We start from the raw sequence: 18450 nt of genomic DNA on the forward strand, positions 1-18450 counted from the left end.
TAGGGAGCCCTGCCTTCTATGTTTACTTACCACTTGGATTTTAGCTCCTTAAATCCAAAGTTTTCTCCAAGAGATTTCCCTATCATTGAAGAAAGTGGAGCTTTCTACTGAGAGCCGCTGTCTAGCAGTGGGCTCCTGCAAATACTTTCTGCCTCACAGATAAAAAAGCCTGCAGCAGGATAAAGCACATTGTCCTCTGAAAAGGCATGTTTGGATTAAGGTGCACTGGACACATCATGGATTGGCTCTAGGAAAGCAACCCAGCCCACTGATACTCTTTTTATAGTAAGGCTAAGCAGGCCTTGCAAAGGGAGACAAAGAATCTGAACTTGTTGCCAGCTGTTTAGGGAATGTGCATGTTTGGAACACCAGCTGTGACTATCTAAAAACATGGGAAGTTGAACCTGTAAGCCCCTTTTCTTTAATAAGGAGGTGCCAACAGTTCTAGTTCAATCTGGGAAAAGCCAGAAATGCCATTCATCAAACAATGGTGTTTGTCTCCACACAACTACTTTCTTGGTAGCTCAGTTATGTATTTAAAAGTGATTTTTTTTTTGTAATTTATAGAGCTTCTAGGTTTTTTATAACAGAGTTTTTCAGAAACATCTAGTCAGCAACAATTCCGAAAGTGAAGTCAAATGATTGTTCCTTACTGTTAACTTCAAACCACCTCTCTAACTCATTTATATTAATTTCTTGTCCTGGAAAAAGTGCAATGTTATATCTATTTCTGAATATTATAGGGTATTCTTTTATTGAGAAAGTTTCCTTCTGATGAAATTTCAAACTATGAATGCCAAAGGCCTTTGAAGTCAGATTGTGTTTCTACATCTAAGGTAAAAATGGAATTTCTCATATTCAGAGCCAACTCATTGGCAACTTTCATGTATTCTTTATTGTTAGAAGTTACCTAATTTCTGGATACTCAAGGTTTTATTGTGCCTAATTTTCTAAGAGTTACGGGAAAAAAAAAACTACCCTTAACATTAAAAGCATACAAGATGTATTTTAATCATTTTCATTGATTTAGATGATATGTATTACAGTGTTTTACCACACTAAATAGAAATCATTATGAATATCAGTTATTTTTTAAAGCATAAGTTAGAGCTTTCCCTAACGTTGAATATAAGATTTTAAATGTATACATCATGTTTATGCAAAGCAATTAGAGCAATTACAACTCCTACTGCAAGCAACAGAAACTGGGGTGACATCTCCAAGCCAGAGATTGCCTATACTGATAATTTATGTCTAATCATATAACTCATTGTTACCTATCTCACTACCTTAAAGCAAAAGTGCAAAATACTCTTCCTAAAGCATGCAATCCTTAAATTATCTAATAGAAATCTAAAATACTATGTTCCTACTCCATCTCTCAAGATCATACTCTTAATACACATATATTTGGTATAACAAAATAAACATATTAAAAATTATATATAGGGCTTCCCTGGTGGCGCAGTGGTTGAGAGTCCGCCTGCTGATGCAGGGGACACGGGTTCGTGCCCTGGTCTGGGAGGATCCCACATGCTGCGGAGCGGCGAGGCCCGTGAGCCATGGCCACTGAGCCTGTGTGTCCGGAGCCTGTGCTCCGCAGCGGGAGAGGCCACAACAGTGAGAGGCCCACGTGCCACACACACACAAAAATTATATATAGCACTAATTTTAATACAACCTAGTTTAAATTGCTCACCACTGGCAAAGTCGTTCAGGCCATTTAAACTATATCTATCCACTACTCAGTGTGGTGCAAAGTAATTCTCAGCCAGCATCTACACTTAGTTATCATGTGACAAATTCAGATATTCTGAGATCATATCCTCTGAACTCTTGTATTTCATTAATTTTCATTTGTTTTTCACTTTTGAGAAATCATACTAGAAAATATTAACATTAGAAACTGATCCCATCAGATGAAGAACAAAGAAAGGCTCTTAATATTGAAGTTAAAATGAGGTTGACCAATTTCACTGAAAAAAGATATTCCCTAACAATATCAACTTGCATGCTTCTCTTAGTGAAAGTACTTTCAGAATAATATATGACAATTTCATCAAACTAAAGAAAGCGCAAAGTCTGCAATATTACTGAATAAGACAAGAATTTCATATACATGAATTTGAAACAAAGATGAAGAATAATAGAGTTAGTCAGCGTTGAATAGATTAATGTAATCTGTAGCTCAAATGAAAATTGTCCATAAATGTTTGTTTCATGAAGAAATATAATATGTTCCCTTTCTCACATAAATATTAAAGTACTATTTATATTACCAGAACACAATCAAAAACCAAACGATTTTTTTAAGTCTCCTGCTTTTCATTTTTATGAGAAAATCAACTTTGAAATAAGTATTCTTAATTTTTTGCCACTTTGTAGGAAATCTATTACATTTACAAAAAAATAAATATTTACTAAGTTATACCAATTTAATGAAAAATCACATAAATGACTTTACTTGCAGTTTTTAGGTATAGCTTGGCTTTATTTAAAAAAAAAAATTGTCAGGCTTCCCTCGTGGCGCAGTGGTTGAGAGTCCGCCTGCCGATGCAGGGGACACGGGCTCGTGCCCTGGTCTGGGAAGATCCCACATGCCGCGGAGCGGCTGGGCCTGTGAGCCATGGCCGCTGAGCCTGTGCGTCCGGAGCCTGTGCTCCACAACGGGAGAGGCCACAGCAGTGAGAGGCCCGCGTACCGCAAAAAAAAAAAAAAATTGTCATGAAATGTCAAATCATCCAATACCCCTGAGAAAAATCACAGTAGTCTAATAAACTTAATAGCTATGCCACAAAATTGCTATCAATCATGAGGATATTGCTAGTAAAGACCTCATGGCTCTGTCCCTTACCAGTTTCATTTTTCCCCCACAATAAAACCTACAGATATACTAATATTATGATATCAGAATAAGTATACTGAAAGACTAGTAGACTGCAATAATGAACTAGTACTTATAATTATTGGTAAGATAAAAACACAATGAAATAAGCATACAGTACAGTCTAAAATAGAGTTTTTAAAAAATCAACTACGTGAGTATAGGAAGGCCAACCTGACAATAATTCCTGTCATATGGGCAAAATGTGGCATGGCAGGTAAAAATGCAAATCAAGCTATATAAACAGAGCTATAGTACATCAAATAAAGATGGCAACACTTCCACTGTATCTTTTGCACTGGAGAAGAGACATCAGTATGGCTGTGATGAGTTTTACATGGTACGCTCTTAAAAAGTCATTAACAAAGTACGCTCATTTTATATACATTATCCCCAATCCTCAAAATAACTCTGAAGATAGATCACCCTTCTACAGATAAAGTAATGTGCTTTAAGATGTAAAGCCAGGAACCAAACCAAAACTTGAATACAAGTCCATTCATCTCCATACTCTTTCTACCTATGTAAGACTACCTTAAAGGTTCCATGTAGCACCAGAAGGGACAATTAGGCAATACCTCACCTGTAGAATATTTGGAAACCATGTAACAAGGTATACCATGATTTCAACAAAAGTGGCAATTTTTGAAATGGGATTACAGATTTATATTATTAATGTAAATGTCTTCTGCCTCTTGCTTTACTTAACAGCTTCAATCCTAAAGTGCTGTATATAAATCAATTGTTAAAAAACTGAATCCAGTTTTTCCCCACTGATAAATTATAAATAAGAACTGTTTTATCCTTATTATTAATCATAATCTTCACAAACATCTTAAGACTTTTTCTGACCCTTTAATTTATTAAGTACTTTATAACATATAAATTAATTCCTAAAAATATGCCAGAAAAGTAGCAATTCAGAAAGATCCTGTAGATTTACCTAGTTTATAGCCAAAATTCCATATAACTAGGTTTACTAAAGCAAGGCAACTTACATAAACAGAGAATTTTTTTACCATACTTTTTTAAACTGACAATTCAATATCAAGTCTTTTCCTCCTGTCAATGGTCTAAAGAAACAAATACCGTGATTTATTTGAAAGTACAACCTACCCCAATCTATAGCATTAAAAAAAAAAAAAAAGTTCCATATGTACAAATATGTAATTCTACTGCCACCTTCTGGTAAAACACAATTTCCCAATTCTTTACAGCACTTCTCCAAATGACAAACCTCCAGATATGAAATCCCTCCTTTCTAATACTAGATTAACAAAAGCAGAATAGTTTTTACAAATGACAAAAAATACACTAAAAATAGAATTCTAGCAATAATGTTTATCAGTACATGTGATATATTCTCTCAATAATGTTAACATTTATTGATTACTTTACTGTATTTGAGCACTTCTAGAAGAGATTTATGAGCAAAATGGAGATTAATTCTCTTAATAACCTTATAAAGTGGAATGATTATTCCAGTTTTACAGATGAGGAAACTGAGAATCAAAGAAATCAAGTGGTTTGCCTGAGGCACATAGCTAGTAAATGGGAGAGGCTCTGAATTCAGAAGCAGACTGATTCCAATGACCCTGCCTTTGATTATTATTCTGTAATACCCTCCATAACATCAGATAATAGACATTAAGTTGATTTAACTCATTTAGGACATTAAACCTTAATTTAGTGGGACAAGGCAACAATATTACAATTAGTGAGGAGATTAAAAGAGTCACAGGGGCTTCCATGGTGGCGCAGTGGTTGAGAGTCCACCTGCCAATGCAGGGGACACGGGTTCGTGCCCCGGTCCAGGAAGATCCCACACACTGTGGAGCGGCTGGGCCCGTGAGTCATGGCCACTGAGCCTGCGCGTCCGGAGTCTGTGCTCCACAATGGGAGAGGCCACAACAGTGAGAGGCCTCCGTACCGCAAAAAAAAAAAAAAAAAAAAAGGCCAAATAACATGCCTAAGGTAATATAGAATTATGCCAATGAGTAAATTAATCACTTCGAAAAATATGTAGAATAGTAGGGGAGAAATCCTATCAACTACTGTTTGAGCCATTTTGACAAATCTTTGGTTCATAAAGTTTCATAATCATATCAACGTACTATGAAGAATTTTCAGCGAATTGTTTGATCACAAAGTTTCACATTCCTCACAATCTATTTTGGCCAATTCCAAAACACATGTTTCGACTTGTACATTTAAATTCGATTTAATTTCTTAGTAAACATTATAAATAGAGACTAGAATTCATATGTTCAATGATAAATGATAAATACTATAGTAGGTCTTTTACATTTCCATATAAATTTTAGAATCAGTCTGTCAATCTCTACAGAAAAAAGCCTGCTGGGATTTTGATTGTGATTGAGTTGATCAATACCAGAATCAATAAAAATCCCAGAATACAGTCAATATAAAAATTAATTGTACTTCTATATTTGAGCAACAAATGGAAAATAAATTTTTAAAATATCACTTAAAAATACTTTAAAAAAATACTTAAAATTTTTTTAAATATCACTTAAAAATAGCATGAAAAACAAAAATACTTAGGAATAAATTTAATGAAAAGTGTAGAAGACCTCTACACTGAAAACTATAAAACAATGCAGAGAGAAATTATAGGAGATCTAGATAAATGTAGAGATACGTTCATGGATAGAGGACTCAATTTTGTTAAGGTGTCTATACTCCTTAACAATTTGTCTATACAAATTAATACATGGAGTCAATCCAATTCCAATCAAAATTCCAGTAGGGTTTTTTTTTTTTAGAAATAGGCTGATTCTAAAATTTATATGGAAACAAAGGATCTAGAATAGTCAAAAGAACCTTTAAAAAAGAAAAATTGATTTGTAGGACTTACACAATCTTATTTCAAGACTTATTATAATTCTAAAATAATCAAGACAGTGCAATACTGGTATAAACGAGACACAGTTCAATGCAACAGAGTACAATCCAGAAACAGACCCACACATATATACATGGTCATGTGATTTTTGACAAAGGCACCAACATAATGCAATAAGAAATTCAATCTTTTCAATATATGGTGCTGCAATAACTAGATATCCATATTCACCATATGGTGAATTCTACCAAATATTTAGAGAAGAGCTATCACCCATCCTTCTCAAACTCTTCCAAAAATTGCGGAGGAAGGAACACCCCCAAACTCATTCTATGAGGCCACCATCACCCTGATACCAAAACCAGACAAAGATACTAAAAAAAAAGAAAATTACAGACCAATATCACTGATGAATATAGATGCAAAAGTCCTCAACAAAATACTAGCAAACAGAATCCAACAACACATTAAAAGGATCATACACCATGATCAAGAGGGATTTATGCCAGGGATGCAAGGATTCTTCAATATCTGCAAGTCAATCAATGTGACACACCATATTAACAAATTAAAGAATAAAAACCGTATGATCATCTCAATAGATACAGAAAAAACTTTTGACAAAATTCAACACCCATTTATGATAAAAACTCTCCAGAAAGTGGGCACAGAGGGAAACTACTTCAACATAATAAAGGCCATATATGACAAACCCACAGCAAACATCATTCTCAATGGTGAAAAACTGAAAGCATTTCCTCTAAGATAAGGAATGAGACAAGGATGTCCACTCTCACCACTATTATTCAACGTAGTTTTGGAAGTCCTAGCCATGGCAATCAGAGAAGAAAAAGAAATAAAAGGAATACAAATTGGAAAAGAACAAGTAAAACTGTCACTGTTTGCAGATGACATGATACTATACATAGAGAATCCTAAAGATGCCACCAGAAAATTACTAGAGCTAATCAATGAAGTTGGTAAAGTTGCAGGATATAAAATTAATGCACAGAAATCTCTTGCATTCCTATACACTAATGATGAAAAATCTGAAAGAGAAATTATGGAAACACTCCCATTTTACCATTGCAACAAAAAGGATAAAATACCTAGGAATAAACCTACCTAGGGAAGCAAAAGACCTGCATGAAGAAAACTATAAGACACTGATGAAAGAAATTAAAGATGATACCAACAGATGGAGAGATATACCATGTTCTTGGATTGGAAGAATCAATATTGTGAAAATGACTATACTACCTAAAACAATCTACAGATTCAAAGCAATCCCTATCAAATTACCAATGGCATTTTTTACAGAACTAGAACAAATCATCTCAAAATTTGTATGGAGACACAAAAGACCCCGAATAGCCAAAGCAGTATTGAGGGAAAAAGACAGAGCTGGAGGAATCAGACTCCCTGATTTCAGACTATACTACAAAGCTACAGTAATCAAGACAATATGGCACTGGCACAAAAACAGAAACATATATCAATGGAACAAGATAGAAAGACCAGAGATAAACCCATGCGCCTATGGTCAACTAATCTATGACAAAGGAGGCAAAGATATAAATGGATAAAGGACAGTCTCTTCAATAAGTGGTGCTGGGAAAACTGGATAGCTACATGTAAAAGAATGAACACTCCCTAACACCATAAACAAAAATAAACTCAAAATGGATTCGAGACCTAAATGTAAGACCAGACACTATTAAACTCTTAGAGGAAAACATGGGAAGAACACTGTTTGACATAAATCACAGCAAGATCTTTTTTGATCCACTTCCTAGAGTAATGGAAATAAAAACAAAAATAAACAAATGGGACCTAACAAAACTTCAAAGCTTTTGCACAGCAAAGGAAACCATAAAGAAGACGAAAAGACAACCCTCAGAATGGGAGAAAATATTCACAAATGAATCAATGGACAAAGGATTAATCTCCAAAATATATAAACAGCTCATGCAGCTCAATATTAAAGAAACAAACAACCCAATCCAAAAATGGGCATAAGACCTAAATAGACATTTCTCCAAAGAAGATATACAGATGGCCAAGAAGCACATGAAAAGCTGCTCAACATCACTAATTATTAGAGAAATGCAAATCAAAACTACAATGAGGTATCACCTCACACCAGTTAGAATGGGCATCATCAGAAAATCTACAAACAACAAATGCTGGAGAGGGTGTGGAGAAAAGGGAAGCCTCTTGCACTGTTGGTGGGAATGTAAATTGATACAGCCACTATGGAGAACAGTATGGAGGTTCCTTAAAAAACTAAAAATAGAATTACCATATGATCCAGCAATCCCACTACTGGGCATATACCCAGAGAAAACCATAATTCAAAAAGACACATGAGGGGCTTCCCTGGTGGCGCAGTGGTTGAGAGTCCGCCTGCCGATGCAGGGGACACGGGTTCGTGCCCCGGTCTGGGAAGATCCCACATGCCAAGGAGCGGCTGGGCCCGTGAGCCATGGCCGCTGAGCCTGTGCATCCGGAGCCTGTGCTCCGCAACGGGAGAGGCCACAACAGTGAGAGGCCCGCGTACCGCAAAAAAAATTAAAAAAAAGAAAAAGAAAAAGAAATAAAAAAAAAAAAGACACATGCATCCCAATGTCATTGCAGCACTATTTACAATAGTCAGGTCATGGAAGAAACCTAAATGCCCATCGATAGACGAATGGATAAAGAAGTTGTGGTACTATACAATGGAATATTACTCAGCCATAAAAGGGAACGAAATTGAGTCATTTGTTGAGATGTGGTTGGATCTAGAGACTGTCATACAGAGTGAAGTAAGTCAGAAAGAGAAAAACAAATATTGTATATTAACGTATGTATGTGGAACCTAGAAAAATGGTACAGATGAACCAGTTTGCAGGGCAGAAGTTGAGACACAGATGTAGAGAACAAACGTATGGACACCAAGGGAGGAAAACCGTGGTGGGGTGGGGATGGTGGTGTGCTGAATTGGGCAATTGGGATTGACATGTATACACTGATGTGTATAAAACTGATGACTAATAAGAACCTGCAGTATAAAAGAACAAAAAACAAACCAAAAAAACGACTAATACTAAACTTTCTTTGGGTTTTTGTATGGAAATATGTTAATATAAATGTTTCAGACGTTACCTGAAATTTCTAAAAATGTTATATTTTCCGGTGTAATGTTATAAGTCATAATTCTACTTATTACTTTAAAATGTATATCTCAGAAATAACTAAATTTACTTGTCAATTGCATTATTATGAACTTTCATCAAATCTTTAACCGTGGTCATTTTTAAGTGTTTTATCATTTACAAACAGTTCTTGGTGTACTCCGATGCTTTCGCAAAAATGTTCCTATAAAAGGGTTTCATCTTCAAGGAATTCATGGAAAAGACTGACAAGTACAGGTTTCTGGTAACTGACTATACTGCTGAACTGAATGAATAAGCATTTTCAGAACTCTAATGGAAAAGTGATGAATTCATAAAAGTGCTAACAAAAGATCAAGATGAAAAAAAAATTAATTACATGGGACTGAGTGAACTGATGAGGATATTATAATTATTGTGACTTTCTGTTTGAATAAAAAAAAACCCACAAGGACTCAGAGGCAAAAAATATACAAATCATTTCTCACTGCAACGTAAAGGAGCTGTTACAGTGGAGGATTACTGGACTGAAGGTCAATATTATGACATAGTAAAAAAAAAAAAAAAAAAGAATATGATAGGCAAGCCAAAGACTAAGAAAAAATATTTGCATTACAGATATCTGACAAAGGACTTATACCCAGAATATATAAAGAAATCTTACAATTCAGTATGAAAACAACCCAATTTTTAAAAAATGAGCAAAACACTTGAATAGGCACGTCATGAAACATGTATGAATGACCAAAAAGTACATGAAATGATGTTCAATGTCCTTAGCAATCAGGTGTATGCAAATTAAAATCATAATGAGATATTACTACATGCCTATTAGAATAGTTAAAATTAAAAAGACAATACCAAGTGTAATTAAGGATGTGGAACAATTATTTGTGGAAATGTAAATGGTACAGTGACTATGGCAAATAGTTTGGAAGTTTCTTATAAAGTTAAACATGCACTTCCATGTGACCCAGCAAACCTACTCTTAGCTATATTTACTCAAGTGAAATGAAAACTTATATTTGTATGCATTTATAGTGGCTTCATTTAATTGTCAAAAACTAGGGGGCAAAAACAAATGTCCTCCAATACAGCAATAAAAGAGAACCAACTACTGATACATGTGACAACAGATATGAATCCGACATGCATTATGGCAGTAAAAGAAGCCAGACTCAAAAGAGTACAGAATATACGATTCTATCTATATGACATTCTGGAAAATGCAAAATTGTGGGGACAGAAAACAGATCAGTGGGATATGAGGGAGAGACTGGAGAAAAGGGAGCATAAGGAAAATTTCTGTAGTGATGGATTAGCAATGGTGATGATCCAAGTGTATGCATTTGTCAAAACTCAGAACTATATACTAGAAATTTTACTAAACTCAAAAAAAAAAAAAAAAGAACCACAGCTGCACACAACAACGTAAATGAATTCCAAACACATAGTACTAGCAAGAGCAACAAAACATAACGTTTAGGGATACACGTTTAGGTGATGTAAGTAAGATGAAGAGCAAGAAAGTAAACTCCATAAGAGACAGGATCACTGTTAACTTTGAGGGGGAGTGAGAGGGTAGAGATTGAGAAGGGGTGTAAGGGTTGGGGAACTTTCCAGGGTACCAACATTGTTCTAATTCTTTCTCTGGTGGTTACTTGAGTAGTTGCTTTCTGATAATTCATTGTGCTATCATGTATATTTTATATACTTTTAAAAGAAAGCAACTCAGCGTAAATTATAAAACAATAAAATAATATATATATTTTTTAGAGGTAGGAAGCATTCCTGGATTCATATCTTGATTTCACCATTTGTTAGATGTGGACTTTAGGCAGGTTTCTTAAACTTTTCTCAGCCTCACTTTACTCATCTATTTAATGGGAAAATTACACCTGCCTCATAAAGCAATTATGTGAATTAAATGGGATTAATGTAATTTTTCCTTGAGGGTATCTGCATAGCTCCCAATTTCCTTTTGGAGGGTTCCTCTTATCCACATGGGATGGGCCCCCCAGTAGCTATGACTTTGTGTTAAATGACCCCACTACTGCCCAGCTGGGTCAGTACTCAAGCTGGGCTAATCAAGAAGCCCTCTGGGGAGCTTAAAATGGAGAATGAGCAAGTTAATTCTGTATCTGGGCTTTATCATGAACAGAACAGATATAAATTCCCAGAAGAGTAGTGTGTACACATTCTATCCCCTACATTCAGAGCAGCAGAGAAAGAAAAGACTAGAACAGGGAGACAGAGGGAGTACTGCCCACATTTCTGACTGATTTCTGGTTACTGATTCCAGGCCCTTACTGAGGCCTGCCCTTGGGTTCCATAAAACACAGAATACCTATATATAAATATCTTTAAGGAAATAATGTTAGCTTATGTTGGAGTCTACTATTTACAATCCAACCATCCTAGATAATATGTTATATAAAGCATGAAGCACATGGAAAAGGCTCAAAATCTAATCTCTGTGACAACTGTCTGATCTTTGACCTCCTATATAAAGTGGGGACTTCCTTACCGAGCTCTTGAAAGAGTCCTACTGTGGTGTTCAAAATACAGACCGACCTTGTTAGCCCACTTTCACCCCTCTATCTATAAGAAATCTGTAAGAAAAGAGTCCATCCTCAAATTTCCTGCTAGATTCAAAATTTTCAGTTGCTAAAGACTGCCTAAAGAGAGAAAGAAATTCTAGTATAACAGAATAAAATTACAACAAAAAAATAGATAGAATCAAGCGCCTCAATTTAGAGCCTAAAGCAAAAGTCAGACTAGGTAAGATGTCATCTAACAACCAAGATAAATGTTGAGCATTTACAGTTCATATTGTCCCAGATTCCATTTTTTTCTTAGGTAATGCCTACAGAATTTACACTTCTACATTTTGGTGCCTGTATTTTTACATTCTCAAGCTAAAGGCTATTTTCCCTATATATCTATAGTTAGGGTACTTGCGTACTTTGAGTAATGCTGACATGGACTTATTACTATATTCCAGAAAGTCCAACTCTTTGAGGGTAGGCTGTTTGCATATTTATCAAAAGTCAACCTATATATACTCAGATAAAGCACTTTAGAATTAAGTTATATAAGCCAAGCTTATTGCAATCAGTCCTTATTTTACCTCATTTGTTCTTGTAAATAAATTAAAAACACAATAAGTAAAACATACGCTGAAACAACTGTTGTTACTAAGGATATGACTGTAAGGATATGACCTTACTCAATATAAGTATTTATATGACTATACCTTACTCATATAATATGTATATTGTCAGAAGACATACAAAACACCAATTATGTCATACAGCTACTTCAGTCAATTTTATGTACTAATGTTCTCCATCATATCTGACTTTAGTTTAATACACAAAATATGAAATATGGACAATCTGGACAAATGAGTTGTTATTTTCTTAATATATGTAGAAAGCAGTATTCTTAAAAGTTTAACTGCCAATTTTAATAACAGTAACTGTACTGATGTTTTTAACCTAAGATTTCAAAAAATACATATACATTCAAGCCCACAATTTCCTTAATAAAATAGTTTTTTGTGACAGCTGATCTCTCAAGAATATATAATACTTTTCTCTAAACAAACATCCAATTGCCATTCATATTTGCACATAAATAGCACCTATATATAATGAGATAATATTTCTATCATCCATTCCTGGAACATGTTGGGAACTTAATCCTCCTAAATTAACTGGATAACAAATATTAGTAATTATGAAACCGTCTGTAAGCAACGTTCTAAATAAAATTTATTTATAAACACTAGAGGGTGCTCTAATTCAACAGTGTCTGCTCATTGCTGTACACCTGAAACTAACACAACATTGTTAATTAACTATACTCCAATATAAAATAACTTAAAAAACAAAAACAAAACACAGTGCCTGGTATCTGGCTTTGATGCTTAATATAATTTTCTCCTTGATTATAGATAAATGAAGATAATTATCAGCACAAACAATTTTTGCTTTCGAACTAATACATGGAGATACTTTATGAGACAAAAATTTCATCTTTCCAGAACATAAAATAAAACTCAGTAGAATTCCACTGAAATCACTTTTATTGTACAATTATTATATATTTAATATTGTGTTAAGTGGATAGAATAGAAAATAACACAGAAGAAGTATTAAGATAGTCCTTATCTCTAAAGGAAATTAATGCAATATTCAGATGATTAAGAGAAGGTATATCTTGTATATTACAGGCTTAAGTTCAAGGGAAATTACAAAATGAATTTGGTAAAAAACATATAGTAGCTCAATTTCAATTTCAGTTGCTAAGTATTAAGGTATAGTTTAGCTATTTTACAAAAGTAATTTGAAATTTTAAATAATAAATAAAAGTGATATTGTTGAGGGTATCACCTGCTGTCTCAAGAAAATATTTTTTAAGCCAACAGATACAGGAAATTGAAAAAGAAAGAATCCAACACTTTGAATATGAATAATAGGAAATAATTAATAATAATATCAATTTCAAATCTTCATAAGGAATAATTTACTGCTAGTTTTTAAATTTATTTCTAAAACATTCATAAGCTCAATCATAAATCTTTTAAATTTTCAAAATTAAAAGTAATTTATATGCCGCCATTTGACAATCCAGAAAAGTTCCCTGGAGTATGAGTTTCCAATAGACAGCATTAAACAATCCCAAATAACAAAGTTTAATGGCTAGGAAAATATACATCTATATAGTTCAAGAAAGTGGCTATTAACTGAGACACTATTTAATCCCAACAAAGTATTGTACCTTTAAAAATGTTTACAGAAAAGAAAACAAGCAGAACATTATAAATACTTCTAAATTCACATACCCCAAATCAACCAGTCTCTCGCAATCTCTCTCTCTCTCTCTCTCTCTCACACACACACACGCGCGCGCGCGCACTCACTACTCACACACACACAGTCCATTCCCCAAGAGGGGAGTACTTGGCTTATACCTCTCTCTCTCATTCTCTTCCCTAATCAATAACTAAGAGCCCCCAAAGAAATCCTAAAGATAAACTTCTGAAGATTAATAGAATACAACACTAGGCAAAAGCCAGAGATAGGACTGAACCAGGTTCACAAACCACCCAGACTCTATGAACCAAAACACGTGGCAGAGAACTAGTTAGATTGCTGGAGCCCAGAGAAATTCTGAAAATGCAAGCATTGTGTTATAGTTTGAAGTATACATTTGGCACCTATATTCTTTTGACACTCACTTCCCCTTTATATGTTTATCTGCCTTGCATCTACCAGATTCCTAGGACCCTATTATACTCTAAATGCCCAGCTGCCAACTTCCCTATTCAGTGTCACCTCATTTAACACCTTCTACTGCAATAGGTGACAATCTACACATTGTTAGAGAGTATTAATAATGTTTGAAACATTCACATACTTGCCCCATCATGAAGGTCTTCTGAACCATCATATATACCTCTACTGACAGAAAAGTATGGCTCCGAGACAGTCAATTGTTATGTAAGTTTTAGTCCCTTTTTTTTTTTTTTTTTTTGGCGGTCCACGGGCTCTCACTGTTGTGGCCTCTCCCGTTGCGAAGCACAGGCTCCGGACACGCAGGCCCAGCGGCCATGGCTCACAGGCCCAGCTACTTCGCGGCATGTGGGATCTTCCCAGACCGGGGCACGAACCCGTGTCCCCTGCATCAGCAGGCAGACTCTCAACCACTGTGCCACCAGGGAAGTCCCAGTTTTAGTCCTTTTTAAACCAAGCCTGAACTCATACTTCTACAAACATATTTTGGAGCTACAACATAACCCTAATCAAGATCTTAGCTTCCCACTGATATTTAGAGTTTCTGCCCATTAATCTGAAAAGCATAGGGGCTACATAAAGTAAAGAATGGGTAGAAATGTGTGATTTTCTTTAAAAATACTAATTTTCATCTCTTAATATAATGTTACATAAAAGTTTACAAATCATGAGACTAGAATACTCTATGCAAATAATAATTTAAGATGAATACCTGCTTTCCATGATTCCTGAATCTGGCTGCAAACTAATAGTCTCTGTTGTAATTTCCACTTTCCGTACACTTCCAAAGAAATCAGTTATCAGGACATTTTTAGGATCCCTCTGAAAAAGATCAGTGCGATGTCCAGGAGTAGACACACATAGACTTTTGGGGCATACCTGAAACTGAAAAAAATATGTACAATAATAATAAATACACATGCTTACACATTCATACAACTTTTATTAAATCCATTAATACAATATAGTAGACTGTAATATATTTTCAAAGCTCTCCCAACCTAAAGAAACTACTGGTTCTAAAGATTAAAGTTTCATTGCTATCGTAATGCTTGACACCTTAAGAAGCTTTACAGACATTAGAATAGGTTATCAATAAAACAGGAAGCTGGCAAGGGAACGAAAAAACATTCACTTTTTAAAATCATATGCTACAAAGTTTATTTTGAACACTTATTTATGAGAACTCATAGGCAACACTATGACAAGAGAAATGGTTTTTTTCTGTAACTACATCCATCTCAGTGGAATGCTCTACCAGAGCATTTTTTAAACATTTTGTAATCATGACCCTTCATTCAAACTTTAAATTCAAATAAAATATTACGTAGTAGCTCAATATGTAAAGAAGATGAAACCAGAGCTGCTCTGGATTGCAGGAAGTTAAATGTAGCCTGCTCACTAGCTATCCCCTTCATCCTCCTGCTGTGAATCTACAAAAACCATTCTATAAATCAAGTAACTTTCTTAGTTTATCCATGATAAAAATTACAAACCCAAAGCACCTCATACACTATAGTGCTCCAGAGAATAGTCTGAAAACTACAACTTCACCACTACACAGATCTCGCAATATTTTTTATGTTAATCTTATTCCTGATATTCCACATCAGTGCATTACCAAGGACCTTTGCAGGACATTTGGTCCATGCCAAAAGGTCCTTGATATTTGGTCCTGTCCAAAACCATTTGGCATGAACCAAATATGCTCATGAACATTTGGACAAGACCAAATTTCAAGGACCTTTTGGCATGGGCCAAATGTCGTATGGACGTTTTGGACAGGACCAAGTGTCTGCTGACCCCAGACACATGTTCATTCACTCAGCAAAGTATAAAAAGTGTCTATTATACGCACTTCATATGGTTACCTTCCATAGGGGATACAAAAATTGATGAGACTTGGGTCCTCTTCTCAAGGCTTTAAGTCTAGTCAGAGATGAATAAACATAACAAGGCAGAAAAAAAGGGACAGGCTCTAATTCAGAAAAAGATAAACTTCTTAGTGTTTGAGGATAAGAAAAAAGGAGTGGGGTTTTAGCTATTTTCTGAAGGAAAAGGAAGATTAGATTGGAAATAACATTCCTAATAAAGGAGCAGCTGCAGAGACATGTTAAGGCAAAGAATTCAATTTGGCAGATTGAATTCCATTCAAATTCAATTCAATTTGGCAGCATATATGAAGGAAACCATTACAGGCCCACTAGTAAGGACCCAGAGCCCACAGCACTTGCCCACTTGTAGGGACAAGACTATCTACGTAGGTATAATCACCAACACGACAGTAGAGGGATGGGGAAGGGCACAGCAACTATAATTTATGAAACAGTGTTCCAAGCACTGTGTTAAGCAGTTTGCAGATATTCTCATTTAAGCTTACCAATAACTTTGAGGTATACAAAAATTATTATCTCTCCTTCAAACTAAGGCTCAAAGAGATTAATTGGTCTAACATCATACTGCCTTCCAGGTTCAGGAAAGCAATAACAGGAAATACAAAGAAGAGTTCAGGATATAAATTAAGAAGCAAAGAAGGAAAAAAGGGTGGGGGAAGATCAAGAAAGTTAAATGCCAAACAAGGACAAAACAGACAGAAGGCTGAATAAACAAAATAAAAGATAAAATAAACAAGATAAAATTAAAGTTCGAGGTATATCAAAGGTATTCCTGTATGAGTAACTTGGTCGGTTTTATTAGGTACTAGCAGAAGCAAGCAGGAAAATAAAAGCAGTTGAATGAGCTTGGCAAACACTAAATAAGTATTATATTCTTTGCTGCTAAAAACAAAAAACTTCCACTTTAAAAAAACTGAATTATAATTGAAACAATTATATTAGTTTCAGGCATACCATATAGTGATTTGATTTTTTTTTTTTTTTTTTTTTGCGGTACGCGGGCTCTCACTGTTGTGGCCTCTCCCGTTGCGGAGCACAGGCTCCGGACGCACAGGCTCAGCGGCCATGGCTCACGGGCCTAGCCGCTCCGCGGCATGTGGGATCTTCCCGGACCGGGGCACGAAACCGTGTCCCCTGCATCAGCAAGCGGACTCTCAACCACTGCGCCACCAGGGAAGCCCATGATTTGATATTTTTATACATCACAAAATGATCACCATGACAAGTCTACTTACAATCTGTCACCATACAAAGTTATTACAATATTATTGGCTGTATTCCCTATGCTGTACATTACTTTGCCATGACTTATTTACTTTTAACTGGAAGTTTGTACTTTTTAATCCTCTTTATCTATTTCACCCGTGTCCCCACTCACCCACCCCTCTGACAACCATCTGTTTGTTCTCTGTATGTCTACTTCTGTGTTTTTTCTTTATATTCCACATATAGTTGATAGCATACAGTATTTATCTTTCTCTGACTTATTTCACTGAGCATAATACCCTCTAGGTCCATCCATGTTGCTGCAAATGGCAGAATTTCATTCTTTTCTAAGGCTGAGTAATATTCCATTGTATATATAGCACAACTTTACACACTCATCTATTGATGGAGACATATGGTTGCTTCCCTATCTTGGCTATTGTTAATAATGTTGCTATGAACAGTGGGGTGCATGAGAGTGTTTTCCCCTATTTTATATTCTTACCTCCTTTGTTGTATATTAACTGACCATATAAGCAAGCATGCCTTTATTTCCAGGCTATCTATTCTGTTCCATTGTTCTATGTGTCTGTTTTTGTACAGTACCATATGATTATTATTTTTTCAATTTGAAAATCTAATTGGCTTTAACAGGCCAATTCATGAATCAGACAGCATCCCATCTAGCAACTAGAAGGGTGCTCTGAGGAGTTGTACAAAATAGGTTTTATAGGAGGAAAGTCGGGGCGCTATTAGCAAAAGAAAAGATTTTGTTAGGCCAGGCTTCCTTTGGAGGGTGTAGGGGGAGGAAATGACAAGGGTTTTATCATGCAGATTGCCTCTAGGGGGATGGGGGATAGAGAGCGCCCAAAACGTTTTTTGCTTAATTCCCATAACATCCACAGATCATGGTTCCAGGTTCATAAATTTTTCATAAATTTTAAGTTGGTCATTCTCTTCATTTCATTTCTGACCTTCCAGTCTTAGGAGATCATTTGCCTTGCAGTTAGCAGCTGCGCACATGAATTGAAAGCTTTTGAGAGAATATGATCCGCCAGGGGGATTATTATGATTATTATAAGCAGGATAATTCCCAGTACATGGAAGGCACTTCAGAGTCTGGTCCCCAAGACCCAAACCAATC

The 18450-nt window shown here is 35.4% G+C and overlaps 1 protein-coding gene across 1 annotated transcript in view; it reads right to left on the reverse strand.

The window, feature by feature from the left end:
• The window catches only part of PIGK (phosphatidylinositol glycan anchor biosynthesis class K), a 132766-nt gene that overhangs the window by 57181 nt on the left and 57135 nt on the right, over window positions 1-18450 (reverse strand). Inside the window, exon 9 of the mRNA XM_079940517.1 lies at window positions 14918-15090. Coding sequence (XP_079796643.1) covers window positions 14918-15090 — 173 coding nt within the window. The remainder of the gene's footprint in view (window positions 1-14917; window positions 15091-18450) is intronic.

The sequence above is a fragment of the Stenella coeruleoalba genome (assembly GCF_951394435.1).
Source record: "Stenella coeruleoalba genome assembly, chromosome: 1".
Lineage (NCBI taxonomy): Eukaryota > Metazoa > Chordata > Mammalia > Artiodactyla > Delphinidae > Stenella > Stenella coeruleoalba.